The 21,752-nt window shown below is 42.1% G+C and overlaps 1 protein-coding gene across 1 annotated transcript; it reads left to right on the top strand.

Annotated features, from left to right (window-relative positions):
- The first annotated feature begins 9,487 nt into the window (after positions 1-9,487).
- DRD5 (dopamine receptor D5) lies at positions 9,488-11,684 on the top strand. The gene has a single exon (XM_064418649.1). The coding sequence runs from the start codon at positions 9,616-9,618 to the stop codon at positions 11,071-11,073; it is 1,458 nt and encodes a 485-aa protein (XP_064274719.1). The 5' UTR covers positions 9,488-9,615; the 3' UTR covers positions 11,074-11,684.
- The last annotated feature ends 10,068 nt before the right edge of the window (positions 11,685-21,752 follow it).

Below are 21,752 nucleotides of genomic sequence, written 5' to 3'. Positions count from 1 at the left end.
TTCCACTAAGTGCTCATAAAGATGGCTAGAGTAAGCCTGTTTCTTCTTCCTGTGCTCCTGTGGGATGGGTCCCATGTCATTCTTTAGCTAGAAACTGGTGTTCTTTTGCTGATTTCCAGCAGTTGTGTCCAGCCAAAGCAGAGCTAGCTCTAAATCCCTAAGGCCAAGAAGGGGCCATATGCTCTATTACAAACATGTAGCACATATTTGGAAATTTAAAAAATAAATAACATCATTATTTAGTTATCTTTCATTTGCAATTACTTAGCCATTTCTGGTTCTTCACATTGTGATTAAAATAATTTCATTTGCCCAAAACATTAAATTGCTTTTGAGTGCTGAAATTCAAGTTTATTCAGAAAAGTGAATTAAGGTAGCACTCTGGCAGTGAGCAAATGCTTTAAACATGCTAATGGGCAAATTCTATTCCAAGCTGCACTGATGAAATCCTGCTGATTGAAATGGTTCTGTTTCAGGACCAGAGACTTGATTTTGACCTGACATGCTTAAGAGGTTTTCACAACAGGACATCTCGCAAAAAATATTGTTTCATCCAAATACAGACTGCTTTATGGAAGCAGCTCTTAGCTTAACTACTCTTGAAATAATAGTGAGTCATGAAGTTTGGAATATTTGAGAACATACATTAAAAAAAAAAATTGATTTTTGAACCAGGAAAAATAGAAGCATGCATTTTTAAGAAGCATAGATTTTTAGGACAAGGAAAAATACTTAACATTAACATAGTTTATATAGTGTGACCTTTAGCTCTCTGCTTAATGCTAAGCCTGGGCTTTCTCCAACAATTGTTTTCTAAGTTTTTTTTCTCTACTATATTTCAACAATACTGACCTATCACAGGTTTGAAAAGATAATAAATAGCACAAAACGACCTTATTTCTGCTTACCTTTCTGCTCGAGCATGTGACAGGAGGCACTAGAGCCTGCTTACCCAGGAGAGAGATCTAACAGCTGCTTATTGATATTCTCCTGAGGTGCTTCAATTTAATATGACTTCAAAAGAGACCTTTTTAAAAGGGAATTTCTTTAGTGAAATGCACTTGATATGCAAAGGATTCTGAATTTCTGCTGCATAATCTTAACCAGGAAGTTATTTTCTGATGTTCATCCTTCCGTTAGGCTCTTCCACTCCTTCCCCTTCTTCACTGAATAATTTTATCTACTCAATAATGCATGCTTTGGTTACATGTAAACTCATATGTGTACAGAATTAAAGGCTGCTAAGGTGCAAAAAGAGCACTACAATCCTCAATTTACCTCAAGAGTCAAACATGCATGACCACAGATTTTCCAAGTGTTTTTTGTGTCAATGACACTGAGATAGAAGAAAATGGAAGACTCATGGTTGAGGCCTTCTAAAAGACGTTAATTCGATCTACTAGTATTTCTCAATACTTTGAATTTTCTCTTTTAATCATGCAAAAAAGGATGTCCATTTTGATAATTTTGGAAATATTTGTGTGTTGTATTGTCCACTTGTGTTCCATAGACTTTGAGTGGACTATATAAGTGCAGAGAAATAGATGGCTCCAGAGAACAGCAATTTACTTGGGAAATTACCCAAGTAATGTAAGTGCATGTTTCTTATCACTAGCTTAAATAATTCATTAATCTTTACCAAAATTCTATTAAATAAAAAAGATTCTCTAACTTCAAGATTTTAATAATCTAATAATTTTTATTTTCCCCACCTCACCCTGATTAGACATGATGTGTGTACAGATGGTTCATTGGATCACTTATTCCCTGGGAACCCTTGTCCCCAAGCATTTGGCCTCATTCTATGCATGCATGAATAAAATGAGATCTGGATTTAAACAGAATTGAAGCAGCTGCAATTGCTAAGGAGAACTTTGAATAAGAGGTTTGGCTCTATTAGCTTCTAAAGGATCAATTTGATCTTGAAGTTGATGATACTTTAATGTCAGTAGTCAATGGTTAGAGTATTTTTTATTATTATTTGTTGATTTTAAGTTGGATGGTTTTTGGTTTTGTTTCTTTAATTAGGAGGTGTGTCATGTCCCATAATGTTAATTTGGCTGACATTTAAAGAAGAACTTCTAGTTCTATATGGCATACCTTCCTCTAATACTGTTCTTCACCTAAAAAAACCCCAGAATTTCATCTTTAAAATATAATATTTGGTAAAATCTTTACCAACATATTTTTTATTTTCTTGCCAGAAGCAAATTGACCACAATTTATGCCTAAGTACAAATGAGGATGGATGCAGTAGGTGGAAATTTTTGAAAGAACAAGGGTTCCAGGAAAACCAGCTGCTATCTCTCCACTTCACTTGTAACAAAGCAGTGGGTGTTTAATGTTTAGTTTCCAATAAATCTTTGCTTGAATGTCACTGCAATACACCTGTAATTAAAAGCCATATTTTGAAAACCACACATAGAATCATTAATTCTGGTGAACTACATCAGCATTTTAATTTGAGTGAGGAACAGCTCCACATGTGCTGATTTTGGCTGGAATAGAGTTCATTTTCTACAGAGCAGCAAGCGTGGGGCTGTGTTTGGGATTTGTGCTCTGGAAACAGAGCTGGTAGCTCAGGGATATTTCAGCTGTTTCTGAGCAGCACCTCCACAGAGCCAGGGCCCTTCCTGTCCATCGTCCCACCCACCAGTGAGGAGGCTGGGGGTGCACGAGGAGCTGGGAGGGGACACAGCCAGGACAGCTGACCCCAACTGACCCAGGGATATCCCACACCATATCCCACACCCCATGGCTTTGTGCTGAGCATAAATCTGAGGGAAGAAGAAGGAAGCAGCGGAGGAGGGAACACCCATTCTGAGTGGTGGCATTTCTCTTCCCAAGTCTTTGTTATGTGATAGATCCCTACTTTCCTGGAATGATGATCACCTGCCTGCCCACGGGAGGTGGTGAATTAATTCCTGGTTTCACTTTGCTTGCTCACATGCCTTTTGCATTATCTGTTAAATTGTCTTTTTCTCAACCCACAGATTTTCTTACCTTTACTGTTCTGATTCTCTCCTCCATCCCACTCTGGGGGAGGCAGTGAGTGGCTGGCCAGGACTTGAAATGATACTGTAACTTCTTTATTCTAATGTATTGTGCTATCAAATATCTACCAGGCTTAACTGAAGATTAGAATGCTTTTAAGAATGAGCAGATACAATTAACATACCTAAGTTCACACTTTGTGTCTGGTTCCAACTTGAGTCCACAATTTTCTGAATTTAGTAATTTCACTTCTAGCAGGGCAATGACTTTTGTAGGAAGGTAGCAACCAACAGTAACAACGCAGTAAGCAATAGCTTTGTAACAACATCTTAATGGTAGCTGGTTCCATGAGCCCCTTCCTTGTCCCTCCTGCTGCTCCTCTCCCAGGTGGGAGAAGCATACCTGCAGTGCTCCCCAGGTAGGGTTTCCCACCACTGCCTGCTTGAATCTAATAGTTTAATTACAAAAAAAAAAAAATTTAAAGATTTATCACTAGCCAAACAGACTTTTGAAAGTGTCCTTGAGTCCTCTCCAAGCATTAGAATATATTTCTTCTCTCTAAATCTTTAAATTTATTTTCTTTGTTCTCTGTTTTGGAAAACCTTTCCAATCCAAGAGTCAAGAACCCAAACTTCACTACATCAAGGAGAGCTGGCTGTGCCTGCACTTTCAAACTTTGTTCCACTGCAGCAATACATTGACCTTGTGCTGAATTTGGGGTATTTGCCTTGATTTGTTTGAGCATATGCTTTTCAATCTTTATGTTCCCTCCTTTGATTTGCAGCACACCAGCCAAAAGAATGGGAAGCTCCTAAAGGCATTACAGGGATGCTTGACACTCTCTGCACTTAAAACTCCTTTGACCCTCATTATGTGTGTTGGAGAAGAAACCAGAATGATTCTAAATGAGCGTGTTATTTCAAGTACTGCTTAAGGGGGTGAAAAGGCAGAAATAAGTAAAAGTTGCAGTTTATTGCTGTTTATCTCAAAGTAACAAAGTTGCTCATCCTTGCCACTAATGTTTAAGAATTAGAAGCTGGAATTCTTTCTCCAAATAAATCCTGGACTATGAAATCTAATGCTGCACTTTAGAAAGTACAGATTAAAAACCCCATCAACTCTAACTGTTGACACATTTGTAAAATTTTACAAGTTTTCTGTGTAGCATTTGCAACAGGCTCTTCTGCAAGGATACAGCTGTCCCACAGTGCCAGTGAAACAGATGAGGTTTGGGTGTGCTGCTTCCCAACCCCATTCCCTTCCATGCAGCAGCTGCCTCCTGGGAGGAGGGGAGTCCAAGGATGAGTCACTGTCTGACCCTATGAGACATCATCTGTGTTCGTTGAGAGGCAGACACCCAGCTGCTGACTTCTGTTTTCTGAGCCCCGTCTTTTCTATCACACTTAACACTCTTCACAATAGTGTCTGATTTCATTGCTGAAATTACTGTTTGGTTCCATGAGGGATTTGCTTTTCCTACCCATTTTGGGAAAGATAATCTCATACTCTGTTAATGGACAGGGTAAAATCCTAAGATAAATGATGCTGTTGCTAAAAGTTCCAATAAAAATTATTTAACTAAAAAAGCCTGTAGTTTACATGTTCAATATAAAATTCATAGATCCTCCTAATATATGGTAGGTTAGAGAAACAGAGAAATCAGAACACAGAAAAGAAATTTACTCCAGAGGGCAAATTGTTACACTATTGAAGCCAGATACAGGATTGCAGCAGCTTCTCGGGGAACTAAGACCGCCTGATTTTTATTTGCAGTTTGATAGTACAGTTGGCAAAAGACAAAATAAAAATCTTGAAGTGTTCAGCATTAGAAAATTAAAATCACCTTTTTCATCTTGATTGTTTTCTCAGGACAGTTCTTCCCCTGGGATATGGCCATGCACACACAGAGAATACGAATAAAATTCCCGAAGTGTAAAAACCAGGGGTTTTCCTCTTTTTATTTATCTTCTTTTGAGTGTGACTGATCTTTAGTAGTTTTGAATCATGTGAACTCTTGCTTTATTAGAAAAAAATGATACTATTTTTAATACAAGATTATAAATATCTAAAAAGAAAAGATAATATTTTATAAGACAAAAGCCCAAAAATTAACCAAGACAGTACAGTAGAAATCAAATTTACAAAAATGCTGTTCCCTTTGATCTTGGCCTTGGATAGCATCCATCTTTTATCTCTTACCATTGGTTTAAATGAAGTCAAGCTTTGGTATGAATTTAAAAAAAAAAAAGTGGAAATGTCTTCTGTAAGCATCAGATTTTTCATTATTTCCCTGAGTGATCAATGGCTGATGTAGGAACTATATCACAATCATTCAGATCCTGCTACATATTGCTAATCACATCAACAAAAATTGAAATAGAATTTAAGGCCAGCAGGGGTAACTGTAGCCATCCAAAATTACTTTTCCCATAACATGGGCTACAGAGTACTGCTTGGTACCTTTGGAATGAACACAGAGCTGAGAGATGAGCTGAGGCACAGCCTCTGAGAAATGCATTCAGCCTTGGCTTCCAGATCGCAAATGATGGCAAATCTATTACAATCCAAACCCAATTGCTTCAGCCATTAATCATCCTTACTGTTAAAAACACGTACCCCACCTCTACCCTGATTTCTTATAGATTCAGTTTTTAGCCTCTGAAATACTTCTAACTTTACCTAAAATATTAAGTCATCTGTTATAGAAAACTTTTCCCCTTGTCAGATATCACCAGCTGGTTCTAACCCTCCTGTTGCCCTCTGCTCAGCTGAGGAAGTTTCCCAGACATAATTTCTGTGATGCATTTCTGATCATTTCCCAATTGCTCATATTTATTTTTGTTTGAAACATGAACAGCAGAACCCAATGCAGTCTGCATGGATTTTTCTGTCTTCCATAAAGTGTTGATACCAGTTATCTCCCTCCTGTCTCAGTACTCTCACATGGCTGCATATACACCTCACATGGGTGCACTAAAGACTGTCAGTGTCAGTGAGTAACACTGACTGACCTTAAGCATGGGTGCAGCCACGCTCCCAAATACAGCTCCACTTCAGCATCCTTCTACACTAAAGCCTCTACCACTACCTCTTCTTCTCTGTTTCAGAGCCTAACTCTAATGGGAGGTTTTTGATGGGATGCTTTTACAGTCTAAACCTCAGCAGTACACCTGTGTCTCTGTATTTTAATTTCCTTTCAGCATTAATTATTTTCCTATCTCTTTACACCAAGTATCTCTCAGATGAGAGAATGTGTGAATTCATGCACGTTGATGATTTTTAAATAAATATTATTGGGCAGAACAATGAGAATTTGTATTTTGAAGTGGAAGTAGAAAAAGTGGCAATGAAGGGAAAGAGCTAGTAAAACATACATTTCTAAAATCAGGAACTGAAAAGATTTTTTTTTGCTCAGAACCATTGCAATAGCAGTTAAATTCCATTACTTCCAATCTGCCAGCTGTGAGAGAGAACTGCAATTTTAACAGGTGAATAAAAAAAAAGAAAAATGAGGCAAAGCTCTGAAGGAAAAGCACAAAAGACATTAAAAAGATGATTTCAGGATGAAAAAAAAACCCCACCCCAGATCTCTCAGCAAGTGACAGCTGTGGGTTTAATGGACTATTCTTAAAATGAGATTTATATGCAAACTGCCTACAGAAAGTTAAAAAAGGATGCTAATAACCTATAAATGCAAAAGGTTTTTATCTCAGGCTCGAAAAATTTTGATGGCAGTGGATGGAATGGAATGTTATAACACAACATAAATGTCCCCATTAAATGATTGCTTCTCTGACCATTACGAATGATCCAGGAAAAGCACAAAGCATTTGTGCCTCTGCTCCTCATGCTCCTCCTGCTCCACTTCTTCCCAACTCACTGAGTCTGTCAGCATGGGGGTTTTAGTCTCACATGCCACCCATCACAAACTGGGATTTCCCTCTACTACCATTGAAAATATTCCTGATCTCCTAATGCATTCCTTTGCCTTGGAAGAAAGTTTTGAACATGCATGCCTGAAATGTTGGACCAGCACTGGAGACTGTATCACTGATGTATCAATGACACCTGCACCTTTGGGTGACAAATCTTCCTCCAGTACAAAGCTGGATCTTCATCCACAGGGAGCTTTGGGGAACAACATCAGTTCACACCAGCTGGAAACCAAGAATGATTGCTAAAGATTAAATAGGTGGGAAAGGATATTACATCCTCTAAATTGAGTTACGGGATTCAGACAGCCAAATTCAACTCTTGGCCAATAAATGGGATGCTCTGGAAGGTCCTCCACTTTGAGTCCACCTATTGCAGACAGTAAAGAACAAAGCATAACAAAACTGCATTGTTTAGACAAGTGTGCTGTTATAGTTTTTGTTTCAATGAGTTAAGGCATCTTTCCCATCTGCTTGCACCCCCTCTGTGTCTGACTCCAGCACACCCAGCAGAGCTGGCAGGAGATAATACACACCTGCACCTCAGATTTGTACTGAGCTACCAGTGTGGGCAAGGGCCTGCTGAGTTGTGAGCAGGCTATGTTTTATTGGGCTACTTTTGTTATTAAGACAGATACCTACACATGTGTTTATTTAAACAGCTCGTGCGTACTGGCAGCGCACGTGTAAACACACACACATACAGACACTACAAAACAAGCAAATGCATACACCTCTACATTGCTGAAACAATGAACATAAGCTAAACAAGCAAATTGGATCATTGCTTTTTGGAATAAAATGTCCCCATTAACTACCTTACAAAATATCCCCATGACAAGCAGGGATGTGCACAAATACTTGTGCAATCTGCTTCTTCGTTTAGAGAAATTGTAGGAGGCATTGCTTGGGAAAGCAGAGTTTGTGCAAGCAACACATTGCCTCAGCATCAGAGCTTTAGTCACACTGTTTAGAATTCAGTGGTGACAAAAGCTAAATTCTTCCTCCAATATTAAATATAACTCTGCTTAAATGTGGAAAAGTAGCACCAATTTCTTAAACGAGAGCTAAAGTGAAGCTTCAGTTTTCTTGTGACAATTTTATAAAATTACCTAAAAGGTTTAAGAATTAGATTTTTTTTTCTTTTCTCTCTGTATTTAGTAACTCTAGCACTTAATCTTCCTTCATGCCACTGCAGATCCAGCAAGGTATAGTGATTCCTGTCCCTCCCAATCTGCCTGGAGAAGCAGCTGGAAGGGCCCTGGAGAGTGTCAGTTCATCAGCCCTTTCAGTGCCAAAACCCAGGCTGCTGAGTCAAGAATGGGTTTGATCTCTGGCAACCATTTTGAAAAGAAATTAAGTTTTAGAGGAACTAAATCAATTGTATTTCCAGTAAAAATAACTAAGACATGTTCTCTGAAGGAATTCAAGCATGACATTAGCACACGGTGAGCATTAACATCTGTAATGCTCACGGTCATAGTCTGTTTCTAGTTGTGCTGGAGCCCTACCGAGAGGAGTGATTCATCCCATAGAGCTGGAGAGAGAGAGAATCAGATTTTCGCTTGCCGGGCTTTCTGCCTGTAATACATCTCAGCCATCCAGTAGAAGCCACTGGAACAAGTACGAAGGCACACTCTATTTCCCATCCCTGCCGAAGACACCCAGCCCGTCCCGCTTCCCACACCGCACCTTTCAGCCCCGTTCGCTCCCGGCGAGGGGCCAGCCGAGCTGTGTCCGTGCCCGTCCGGGACAGCCCGTCTTGCCCCGGGGATGCTGGGGGTCATTTCCCCGCTCCCCGCTCCTCTCTTGCGCTGCGCAAAGCCGCCGCACAGAGCCGGTGACGGCACCGAGGAATTGCGAGGGTGACTCGGTCTCGGGGGGAGGGAAGGAGCGGGGAGGGCGCTGGCCCCGCTGCGCCTTTCCTTTCCGTCCCGTCCCGTCCCCTGCCAGCCGCGCTGCCACCGGCCCGGACGGCGCGTCCCTGGCGGCGGAGCTTGCTCACAGGGGCGGGCCCGGGCACCGGGGATCGGGCACCGGCGGGAGCTGGGAGCCGGGCGGGCACGGGGCAGCGGAGCCGCCAGCCCGGGCGGGAGCCACCGGGAGTGGCGGGGGCGTGGAGCGAGCCCAGCAGGAGCGGGCGCGGAGCGTGAGCCACGGGCAGCGTACGCGCTGAGCCGCGGAGGCTGCGAAGAGAGGAGCGCGCTGAGCCGCGGGGCGCCAGCGAAAGCACGCCAGGCGGGTACCCAAAGCGGGTCCGCGGGACAGAGACCCGGGCGGGGGGACGCGCCGAACTGCGGAACGGGAACCCCTGGAAGGAGCCGCGGGGCGGAGATCCGGACAGGGGGATTCGCACGGAGCCGCGGGGCGGGGATCCCGAGCAGAGGTACCAGCCCTGAGCCGCGGGGCGGGGATCCCGAGCAGAGGTACCAGCCCTGAGCCGCGGGGCGGGGACCCCAGGCGGGGCCCCGGAGCGCGGGAGAGGGACCCCGGCAGGGCTGGCGGCGCGGTAGTGGCGAGGCGCGGAGCGCGGAGCCCCGGGCGCGCAGAGCGGCCGAGCGGGGCCGTCCGGCGGGGGTGGCGGTGCGGCGGGGGGGCAGCGGCCCCATGGGGCCGGGCGGCGGGGCGGCGCTGGCTGCTCGGCGCATCCCGGCCGGAGCCGCCCCGCCGCCGGCGGGAGCCGCCAGCGATGCTGCGGGGTGGCCGGAGCCCACTGCCCCCGGCGACGGGGCCCCCCGAGGAGGCGCGGGGCCCGGCGGGCGCCCCCGGCGCAGCGCAGGTGGTGGCGGGCAGCCTGCTGGCGCTGCTCATCCTCTGGACTCTCTTCGGGAACGTGCTCGTGTGTGCGGCCATCGTCCGCTACCGGCACCTGCGGAGCAAGGTTACCAACATCTTCATCGTGTCCCTGGCTGTCTCGGACCTGCTGGTGGCCCTGCTGGTCATGCCCTGGAAGGCGGTGGCAGAGGTAGCTGGGTACTGGCCCTTTGGGGCTTTCTGCAACGTCTGGGTGGCCTTTGACATCATGTGCTCCACGGCCTCCATTCTCAACCTGTGCGTGATCAGTGTGGACAGGTACTGGGCTATCTCCAGCCCTTTCCGCTACGAGAGGAAGATGACCCAGCGGCTGGCTCTGGTGATGATCAGCGTGGCATGGGCGCTGTCTGTGCTCATCTCATTCATCCCTGTCCAGCTCAACTGGCACAAAGGTGGGGATGTTGTTGATGCTGCTGATATTGGAGATGGATTTGGCTCTGCCTGGGCAGCAGCAGGTGCTGTCACCACCTGGGCAGAAGATATGAGTACCACATGGGTGGCATTAGCGGCAGTGAGACCCTCTGATGGGACCTCTGGCAACAATGATACCCTCACTGGACCATCGGAGAGCTGTGACTCCAGCCTCAACAGGACTTATGCTATTTCCTCCTCCCTGATCAGTTTTTATATCCCGGTGGCTATCATGATAGTTACCTACACCCGAATCTACCGCATTGCCCAGGTGCAGATTCGTCGTATCTCTTCCTTGGAGAGGGCAGCCGAGCATGCACAGAGCTGCCGGAGCAGCCACATTGACTGCCACCATCACACAAGCCTCAAGTCCTCCATCAGGAAAGAAACCAAGGTGTTAAAGACACTCTCTGTCATCATGGGTGTCTTTGTGTGTTGCTGGTTGCCGTTCTTCATCCTGAACTGCATGGTTCCCTTCTGCGAGAGCCCACCCAGCGACCCCCACGCTGGCCTGCCCTGCGTCAGTGAGACCACCTTTAATATCTTTGTCTGGTTTGGTTGGGCTAACTCTTCTCTTAACCCCATCATCTATGCCTTCAATGCTGACTTTAGAAAGGTTTTCTCCAACCTCCTGGGATGTGGTCAGTTTTGCTCTGGTACTGCAGTGGAGACTGTTAATATAAGCAATGAGCTTATCTCTTACAACCAGGACACCCTTTACCATAAGGAGATAGTGACTGCTTATGTTAACATGATCCCAAATGTGGTTGACTGTGAGGAAAATCGCGAGGACCCTTTTGATAGGATGTCCCAGATCTCCCCTGACCATGAGGTTGCCACTGACTCTGCTTGTGAGCTGGACTGTGAGGGGGAGATTTCACTAGGCAAGATAACACCTTTCACTCCAAATGGTTTACATTAAATTGTGTCCCAGTCTGGTCAGTTCTTCTTGGAATATAAAAGAAAGTATTAGCACTGAGTGGAAACACCTGCTTGATGATGTGCTGCAGTTTGGTCAGTCAGTTTATGCTAATTCACTTCTGTGGGTAGTACTTTGCAGGGTGTAGACACTGTCATACAGGGCCTGGTGGCACAAACTTAAATCAGCACTTCCTCAGGCTGGGGGCAGACCAGGCGGTCCTGTTGATTAGCTGTGATGAGGTATTGTGGTATAATTGCAGTCAGTTCATGTTTATAATGTGTTTGCAAATGAAAGGTGCCATTGTCACTGCTAAGTATTATGACTTCTAAAATCAGGGACAGATGTGGCTGGCATAGACATTAAATTAAAAAAAAAATTCCAGGCTGTTGGTTTGTTCAGACCTTGTGTTTATTTTTCTCCATTTTTTTGTTTGTTTAGTTTTGATTATTTTTCTTTTTTAAGATAGAGATAGTGAGGTGGTGATTTGGATGATTATTTAAATGCGTGTTTCTGCCAAAACAGTTTATGTGAAATCCTTGTTCTCCTAGGCGGCATTGTTGCCTATGATATCCTCTGTTCCTGGATGAATAAATAAAAGTTATATTGATCAAGGGTTTATTATCTTTCATTTGTCACCCTGAAAGGTTTACAACAAGTATTCCAACTAACATTTCTATATGAACAGTTAGAATGTCGAACAGCTTAACCCTATTATTTTAAAAGCAAATAGTCTGTATAGAAAATACAGGTTTTGAGTAAAAGCAAGGCTCATAGGAATTCTTGACATATGAATGTTTGATGAACTTGTTTCTATGGCTCTTACAGCTAGATTTATATCTGTTTTTCTTTAATATTATGATGCTATCCCTTTCTGCAGCCAAGAATATCAAGTATACATATGGATAAGCTATTAAATCTTTCCATTTAATTCTGTACTTGAATTTTTTGAAAAATGCTATTGATGTAAAGAGTTTGGTGATAGAATTAGAAGCTGAGTGTGTCTAAAAACAATAATTGTGTTTGAAAATGATATTAATAATCATAATTTCCCAGTGCAGACACTAGAGAACTCATTCACACTGAGAGAAGAAAAGAATTCTGATAATGTATTATTTTAATTACTTATTAACTGGAATTTAAAGGTGCTGTAAGTACAACTATACTAAACATTTTAAAGCAATCTTTCAAACTGAAAAGACTATTTTTGACTCTGTTTCTATTGAATCATTTACATCTAATGGAATATTAGAAACAGTTGTAATCCTTCAGCTCAGAAATCAAAAGTGATGCTATTTCCAAAACAAGTGCTCAAAGGTAGTTAAAGCAATACCAATATTTATTTCAAGTTTTGGCTCACAAAGTGAACAACACTTGGATTAATTTACCCTTTAGAAATACTTGTGCCATGAGCTGAGCAGATTTAAATGGAATGGTAGGTGTAGATTCTGCAGCTCTCGCTCCTAATGGCCCTGACCTGGGGCCTCCCCGTCCTGCTGGGAGCTGAAGGCCCCTGTAAGCTGTATGGAGGAAAAGTGGGATCTGCATGGCTCAGGGAAATCATTTAACCAGACCCTGGAACTTGTGAATGTTATGGGCTTAGTATTGAGCCTGCTTGGAAGTTAAACCCTTAATACTGGTTTGAGGGTTATCTTCTACCTCCTGGGGAAATGGGGTGGGAGAAACGCAGGAGGAATGTGATTGAAATCTCTTTGTGGTGGCTCTGCTGCAATCTGGTCTGCAAGAAATGTTTTATGTATTTATTCTTTGATATTAATTAGTTGTGTCATCTTGGATTACCTTTTCAATTGCTTGTCACTGAAGACTGACATCTACCTGAGCATTTTTTTTGCTGTTGATATGAAGTCTCAGTGTGATATCCCTTTACAGCTGTCCTTAGGGAAGGGTCTTGTGACTGTGGCTTAGGGAAGCTTGAAAAACAAATCTCATGCCCATAACGAGGTTTAACCTACTAATGGCTTGATGTCTTTTTGGTACCTAATGCTAAAGCAATCATATGTTGTTAGAGTTAACCATAGTTTTAGCCCTGCTGGTTAGATAAACTTGCCCAGAATAAAATAATTTTCTCAAATGAAAATGAAGGAAACTGCTTCTGATGGTGAAGAAATGAATTATCCCAACCTGAGTTTAGATTTTTTTGCATTTTCTAGTTACTACTCAAATGCTGAGGCTAGTACAGCATTTTAAGCTGGATTTGTACAAAAAACAGTGATATCAGATGCAGGAGGTGCAGGAACCTGGTGCTAATTCCAGTTCCCAGGGCAATGCCTGTATTTTATCCCATTTTTCTGCATTAAATCAGAAGCAGCCTGGGGAGATGGGAAATCTTGATCTCTCTCTGAGCACCTGCATGCCAGCAGGCTGTGCAGCCTGGTGCTGCGTGGTTCCCCTGCTCCAGCAGCAGAACAGAGGGTGTCCCCTCCTGCCCATGTGTCCTTTCTGCTTCCCAGTGATCCCTGAGCAGGGGTGTGCCAGCTGCCTTGGATCCAGCTCACTGCAGGTGTGGCTCAGGGGTACATGAGTACAAGATGTTCCTGCATCACCCCGATCAGAGCTCTCCTCATTGAGGCTTTACCTGCCTGGGTTTCTGGAATAAGTGAGTGGGCTGGCTCTGGGATGCAAGAAGACATCTCCATCAGTGGGTTTATGTAACAGCTTTGTGCAGAATATTAGAAACAATCCTCATCTTAGATCTGAAGGAAGGTGTTTTTTAGCCAGCCCCTAGATTTTCTGAGCATGGTTAGGGCAGTACAGAAAACTGGCCAAATTGCCACTTTCCATTAGTAATTTTCAGTTCATGACTTCATTTGGTAAATGATTTCTGGTGGTGGTTCTATGATGCAATCACTTATCTTGAAATATGTGTCTGTCAGGGGGCTTCGTCTTTCAAAGCCTAGGAGCATCAGAAAGGGAACATTTCTGCTTCAAAAGACAGAAGGTACTTTTTTTTTGCTGGAAGCAGAGCTTGACCTTATGGATCTTAAAGAAAACATTTTCTTAACTCATAGGGGCAATTTGTTGCATTTTAATATGTCTTAGTTACTTACCACTGACAAAGCTAGAGTATTCAGAATTAGTAAGATAAACTTTTAAAAGAAATGTGTATCTTGCCTTGAACTATAAAAAGGGGCAGCCCCTTTTAATGAAAACATCCCCAAAAGGATTGTTCTGACTTGTTTCCCTCAGATGAAACTGCTGCCCTACTTTTTAATGGTTTCCCTCTTAAGGACTAATGCATCTGCCTATACAAGGAGTGGAGTTCACTGGAAGTGCAAGTGGGTTTTTACAATCCTCATATCCTTGTGGTGTCTCTCTGGATCTCGTCTATGCCAATGGTTCTGTACTTCTCTACTTTTTTTTTTTTTCTTTTTGGTACCTAAATTATTTGAATTCATGATACAGTTTGACTTTAACTTAATCTAGTCCTCAGTGGTGGCTGATTTCAATGTCCCAGATAATTTTTTGTTTCTATTTTGTATTGCTTTTGGAAATCTTACCTTGCAATTTGTTCAACTTTTAAATTACCTCTTAGCCAGCTGGATCTGTTAGTGCTGGATAGCACCATACCTAAGGAGGGTCAGTGTATTTGTAGTCTTTGTGTATCTTTGTGTGTAATTGCAGATGTAATTAAATTGATTACAAATGTAATTAAAATTACATTTTAAGTCTTCTATGGAAGAACAGAACAGGGGAAGGTATCTTAATTTTTAAGAAGCTGGGACATGGAGAACATGAAAGTACTGTGTTTTATGTAAAATGCTGCAAACACCATATAAACTCTTTCATTCTTCAAACCCTCAAGAGCTTTTAACAGCTCTGGCTTTAACAAAGGATGTTGGGCTGTATAGTGGCTTTTGTTTTTTGGTTTTTTTTCCACAAACTAAAGAAATGTAGAGACCTTTCTGAGAGGTGAACACAAATAAAACACTTTCCAAAGGGAGGAAAAATACTTCAGTAATTTTTGGTAAGTCTGGTATTTTACTGCTTTGCTTTCATTGTGTTTTTTTTTTTACTTTTGCCTACTACATCTGATGTGTGTCTGCAGGGAGGCTCCCTACCGAGAGTTCCTGCATTTTTGTAACATGTAACAAAAAGGGTTTTAAAATTAGGAAGCCTTCTTGTAGCAATGACACTGAGCACAATCTTACACCATTTAGGAGTCAATCATGTATAAACTCAGCATCCAAGATTGACAGGACTGGAGGCAGTGTTCAGAACATGCATGAGACTGGAGGTTTGAGAGGTCACAAGTTCCTCAGCTGTTTCTATGTACCAAAATTGCCACTCTTAACAAGGAGGCCATTTTTTCACTGTCACACAGAAGGCAGGGTACACACCTATGTCTGTGTTAATAATTATGCAGAGATATTTCTTTCCTCTGAGGCCATCTTCACTACTGTTTAATTGAATTCATAAGATCTTTAAAAATATGCAGTGCCTATTTAATTCAGCAGAAGACCTCAGGGGTAGATGTGTGCTTAGGTCACGGAGCAATGAAATTATTTCTCCTTGCTTCTTGTGAGTATTGCCACTGGGATTCTCTGACAGTGGTTGAAGCCATCTTAAAATCGGCGCACTGAACAAAACATTTCACCTGCTTCAATGCAGAAATATATTTTTTACTCAGATGTATTTGTTTGTTTTCTAACTTTGGAAGCCTTTTCAAATTTCTCAGAAGCTTCATGAAGTCTGCACAGAGACTCTCCACTTTGATCACAGATCTGCAACAACAATTGCATTTTGAGTCTTGTTAACTATATAGACAAGATTTTACCCTCCAAGATTATTTTTTTTAAGATAAGGGTATACTTCTGGTTTAGAAACAATGATGTGCAAAAAACAAACAATAAATGAGGATATTTCTGTTAATGGGGTATCAAAGATATGTCACTTCAGCCTTTTGTTTATTGTTGTAGTGGTATCATTGCAGTTTATGGTAGTGAACATTAATAGCATTAGGTGTGTCAAGAATGGAAATAGAAATAATATCATCTGAAGCAGCTGATGGATGGTTTTTTTTCAGAGAACCTGCTGTCTCTCCCAGGATAGTTTAGTTTAATGGAAAATTTACAAGATTATTTTATATTGTTATATGTTGAAATCCATTCTTAGTTGTAAATGGAGATAACAGTCAATAATATTTATAGTAGGCACTTATTTAAGGAGGATAAATATTTTTATGGACTTAATCTTTATATCATAGCCACCACAGCCGCATTTATGAGATTTATAAAATACTATGCAGCAATCATAAAAAATTAAAAATTCCAGCCTGCGAAAAAAATTTTTTCCTGTGAATTATTCCCTGCAGTTAACATCAAATACTTGTTTGTATTGAGAACTGTGCCTTCATTGCTACCAGAAGCTGGAAAGCTCTAACCTTCTACTATTAATCTACTGATTCATGGTAGGAGGGAGGTCTGAAAACAAGGAAAGAAATGGCAAAATGGGTCCTGTTTCCATGAAATCAGTGTGGTGTCAGCCAGCTGGTGCAGGGGACTGCAGGGAGCATTCCTGACACACAAGAACCTCACCCTCCACCACAAGAGCCTTGCTCCTAAGATGGGAGCTCCAAACCTGCATGCGATGCATAGGAAATCTGAATTATTTTTTTTTAAACAACAGATGTTTTGAGGTTGTTAAAGAAAAGAGAAACCACATTTTCTTTTCTGAGGTTATGCTCTGAATGAAGTGGTTTCAAGTGAGATCTGCTTAGCGTGGCCTCTCCGGCGCAGCTGGTGCCTGGCTGTGGCTTGGGCGGATGTGGCTGCGAGAGCTGCTCGGGGCTCTGCTGTCTGAGCTGCACGTAGGTCATGGTTTAGGGACCCAACACTGAGCTGAAGAAATCCAATCCCAAATTCATTTCATTTTTCCAGAGCCCCTGGTAGTCGCACAGCAGAGATGAGCCTTGAGCTTGGTTGCTTCTGAGGAATTGAAGGAGTCTGGTCTGCAGCTCACCTGATGCAGTTTTGAAAATGTCCCATTAATCAAATATTAACCAGGAAGTTCAGCATACTTGCTTTTACCCTCTGACCTAATTTTTCCAATCAGAAAGGTTTTCAGTAAGATTCAAAATCTAAGTTTCTAGCCTTTGGCCTTGACCTTTTGCTTTCTCTGTTGACTTGATATAATTAGTCTCCTTCGGTGAGCAGAAGCTCCTGGCGTGGAGCTTGCTGCTCAGGTACCTTATTGTCACCAGATCTGGAAATACCTCAAGCTACACTTAAATTACATTATTTCTCTGCCCCAAGGGGATCTTATAGGTCTTGTTGTTGTTGTTAGTTGTGGTTTTTTTCCCAAGCAACATCTCCTTTCTCAACACAAGATTATTCACCAAAACCATAATTTAGAGGACAAAAGTAAATGGATTTTTTAAAAGCTCTTGGGGATTTTACTTGCGAATACAAAGTGAGAATGGATCAGTATTAGACACAGAGGTAATGGAGTTTTTTTCTACAAAAGCTTTAATTTTTTGGCTTTTCTGGAAATAAAAGCTGAATATTTTCATTGTGAAGAGTATATGTATTCTATTTTTATATACTTACATGTATGTTATTTTATATATATTTAAAAAAACAATTCAATCATATTTATAGGGTAATTAAATATATTTTTCTGTCTATAAAAGTAAAATCTACAAATTCACCCAGACGAAGCAAGTCAGATCTTAAAGTTTTATTATCTTTCATTACAAGAATAAAATCCCAGTGCAAATTTCTTTCAACTAATTTATATTCAAAGCAGTTCTATAAAGATTTGCTAATCAATCTTTATCTATAAGCATTCTGAGACAGAAAGAAAAGAAGAAGATTAAAAGTACATCAAGATCTCTCAACAATGGATATTAAACAACGCTTTTGTCTTTCTGGATCAGTAAAACAAAGATGCAAACTTCTTCACAGCGTGCAAAGAATTTCTGCTTCATCAGAAGATAAAATGTTTTGCATAATCTCCAAACATTCAACTGAGGTAAGACAGTGTCTGAATGTTAAATGTCTTCTTAGGTAGAAACATCTTCTGTATTAAACAATTACTTTGATAAGTCAAATAATGCCATTCTCTTAAAAAATAGTATTTGCAGATAGGGTTTCATAGGTGAAATGAGACATAAAAGTGCAAATTCCAGGACCAGCTCAGCAGCACTGGGAAAAGTGGCAGGATTGAAATTCCTGGCAATAGCAGAGCTCTTGTCTGAGCATGGGAAAGAAAATAGTTGGGTAGAAGGGAAGGAGAGAATTTAAGAAGGAACTAGAGAAATCAGCTGAGAGTCCATAAATCCACAAGTTTGGTGGTGGTTGAACAAAGCAAGGGAGCAGGAGGAAGTGAATGGTGCCCAGTGGCTGAGGCAGGGGTGATAACAGAGGTCAGTAGGTTTGGAGCAAGCAGGTGAAACGGGACTGGAAGGGGTCAGGATGGGACCAGGGCAGGGACTGTCCCTAAGGGCTCGTGGGACTCAGGGAGGCCATGGGTGAGATTTACATGGGGAAGCCAACAGAGAAGGGCTGAGAGTCCTGCCCACCTCCCAGGATCCACAGACTCCTGCTCTGTGCAATCCCCTCCTGCCACTTCTGAATAACTTCAGCATTTTATCATTAAACACATGAGACTCAAGTGTCTGTCTAGTGTGTGCAGCAGATGAAGAGCTGTCACACTTATTCCATTGTGGTACAGCTTGGAAAATAACTTCCACAACAACACTCCACATTATCCTGCAAGGAGTGCTTCTCAGGGAGGGGAGAGCAGAGAGGGTTTGCTGGTTTTGCTGTACAGTGGTAGGGCATTTTAGGGGTTTCTTCTGCTGGATTGCTGGAAGCAAGTCTGTCTTCCAGAAACTTTCTGAAGGTGCCTAATTGAAATCTCAGGTAGAATGGCCCTCAGTATATCAATGCTATGTTTTCTTTAACTGTGCAATTAAGGTGCATGAGGAACATAGTCAAAATGTGGTGCCATGTATTAAATGCATATATTCATTATGAAAAGCTGACTGTGGTGACTTGTAACATGATGATACAGAGGTGACTCTTAGTGACTCAAGCCTAAATCTGCCAACTTGTAAGTACGAGAGATGTGGGGGCTCTACTTTCTGCTAAATGAAAGTGTTAGCAATATCTTTTTCAAATATAGAGGTACCAAGTTCTACTATTTTTGCCTGTTGAATAAAGATGGTTTTGTACAGTGATAGGATAGCTGGAATGGGCCTAGGACAGAAAGCTTAACTTCATACATACATATTTATATATCCTGTAGCATCTAATAGAAAATTTTAGTATATAAGGTAGCAATGCTTGTGCTGTTTTTTGCAGAATGTGTCTTCTTCTTCTTCTTTTTTTTTTTTTTTTAAAATCTTTTAGTAGCTTCTTTCAGGATATCCAGGTGATGGTAACAACCTGCAGAGATCTGCAGAGCAAACTCCAAAAAGTAAATGTTTTGCTTATGTACTGTTTGAAAGAGAGGTGATGATACCTCTGCTTGAATATGTTCCCATGCCAGCACAAAGACCTGCTCCTCAAATCTGCATTCCTCCTGGATCTGTGCACACCACAGTAGTGCCCCAGGTTTCAGAAGAGGAGACAGTGCCCCTGCTCACCCTTCTGCTCAGCAGCTCTCCTTGGAGGATGCAGAAGCTCAGTCTGTTTTCAGCAGGATCTCTTAACCACCAGAGTGTGGTACACATTGCAAATAACTCTCCTTACTGGATGTGTCTCAGTCAAGCTAAATGTCAGGTTCTGAGTGTGCTCAGGAAATCAAGTGGGAGCAGTGCAGGAACACCTGGTCTGCAGGTGCCAGAGCTGGTGGGAAGCTGTCTCAGCAGAAATGAAGACCAGTGGGATGTATGTGATGGCACAGCTTAAGGCGTATGGGGGCAACATTGCCTTAAAAATCACCCTGGTGTGGAAGCAAGGTTTGTTCAAGACTGTTGTCCTGCCCTTAGGCACCTAAATTCCATGTAAATGAAAATGTAAGGACTTTAATGTCTTCTAGGTTACGGATGTATTTGCCCAAATATACCTGTGGATGTTGCAGATGAATCTGGATCCCAACTAGTCAAGATTTTAAATGCAGCATAAGTGTGTATGTACAAAGTGGATGACTTTGTAAATTCAGACTGAGTAGGATCATTCCTTTTCACTTGTGAGTATCACCTGGTTCAGCATCTGCTTTAAATTCTCTCACAGTAAGCTGAAGCAAACCACTGCCTCCCACATACTGCTGCACTGATTCATGTGCAGGGGTTATTAAAACATCCTGGAGCAGGATTTTGCAGCACTAGGATGCAAAGGATGCAGCAAAGGATGTAAAATGAGGACCATTCTATGTGATGTGCTCCCCAACTTCAGCTGGCCAAAGAACAGCTTGTGTTACATCAGTACTTCTTTGCACAGCACTCAGACTGCCTTGGGGAACTTAAGAGATGCCTTTAACTTCACATTTCTAGGCTGAGAGGTTTATTTTGTGACTCAAAGAGGCACAGCTGACTTCCAGTTGCTTTTTTGAAAGATAGTATGCTTCAGTGCCTCGTGTATAAAAGCAAATGGAATGAACACAGCAATGGCAGCAATACAAACTTTATAACTTTAATCTACTAGGACAGATCATTCAGTGGTGAAGCTGATTTAAAAGGGGTGGCTGCCATTCTAAATTTGTTTCTCCTCTTCCTTTCCCTTTCCCTTTCCATCTCCCTCTCCCTCTCCTCTCTTTCCAAGCATATTAGCTGGAGCATTAGAGACAGTTTTTTGGTGCAGGAAGAAATGTTTTTTTTCTACTTCATCAGATATGATAAACTGTTCTGAAAGTGTTAAATAATCTCCTTAGGGGCTGCTAATTAGTAGACCTTCTAGATCTTTTCTCCAGCCAAGATCTTATCTTTCTTCTCTCTGTGGTCCCTTCTTCTTTCCAGGATGACTTCTTTTTGGGAACTCTACTTTTCTGTACCACCTCTGCTTTCCAGAACCCCAAGCACCTCAGAAGCACATTGCATGGTCAGCCAATTGGTGACTGGTTTACACTTCTTTATTTCTGGAGGATTCAGCATGTGGCACTTCAGGTTTTATCAAAATTTATCTGTCTGCATTGGTTTCTGCAGCAGACTTCTGCTTGAGAGTCAAAAATTTGGATTCAGATACTGGTTCTCCATATCAGTTTTTTGCAGCCTATTGATGCTCAAATTGAATTTTCTTCTTTCACCTTCAACAGCTAAAAAGGATTCTCTGCTAGGAATCATCCTTCACAAATTCTTTTTCCTTGTGAAGAAACTCCAAATTCAGAGGAGACTGAATTCTGCATGTCTCATTCTGTGTTGAAGTCAGCAGCTTCCAGGTCATATGAGAACACCTCTTTGTGCATTCTTTCTGGTTGGCAAGCAGTGACGATCTCGGGCCAGACTGGAACTGGGTTTCTGGTTTACCTGCAGCTGACCTGTGACTGAAGTGAGGATGGAACCTTCGAGGTCCATCAGGGTTGTTCTGTCCAGTATTGGAGCCAGACTTTAAAAATCTGTTCTCCTTTGAGAAAAGAGGAGCACACTTTCTCAGCCCTTGGAGGTCTCATGTGTTGCTTGTGTCAGGTTATGAAGTTCTGCTGCTCTCATCTATTCAGTGAAGTGACTCTGACTCTGTTGGAGGTGGTGGGACCTGCACCCCCAGCCTGCACTGAGAACTCAA

Source organism: Passer domesticus, chromosome 4 (assembly GCF_036417665.1).
Source record: "Passer domesticus isolate bPasDom1 chromosome 4, bPasDom1.hap1, whole genome shotgun sequence".
NCBI classification, from domain to species: domain Eukaryota; kingdom Metazoa; phylum Chordata; class Aves; order Passeriformes; family Passeridae; genus Passer; species Passer domesticus.
Note: the sequence above shows the minus strand (reverse complement) of the source record. Positions and strands in the feature narration are given on the sequence as shown.

Excerpts from the sequence above, each read along its gene's own strand:
- DRD5 (XM_064418649.1), top strand. The coding sequence starts at position 9,616 with ATGCTGCGGGGTGGCCGGAGCCCACTGCCCCCGGCGACGGGGCCCCCC.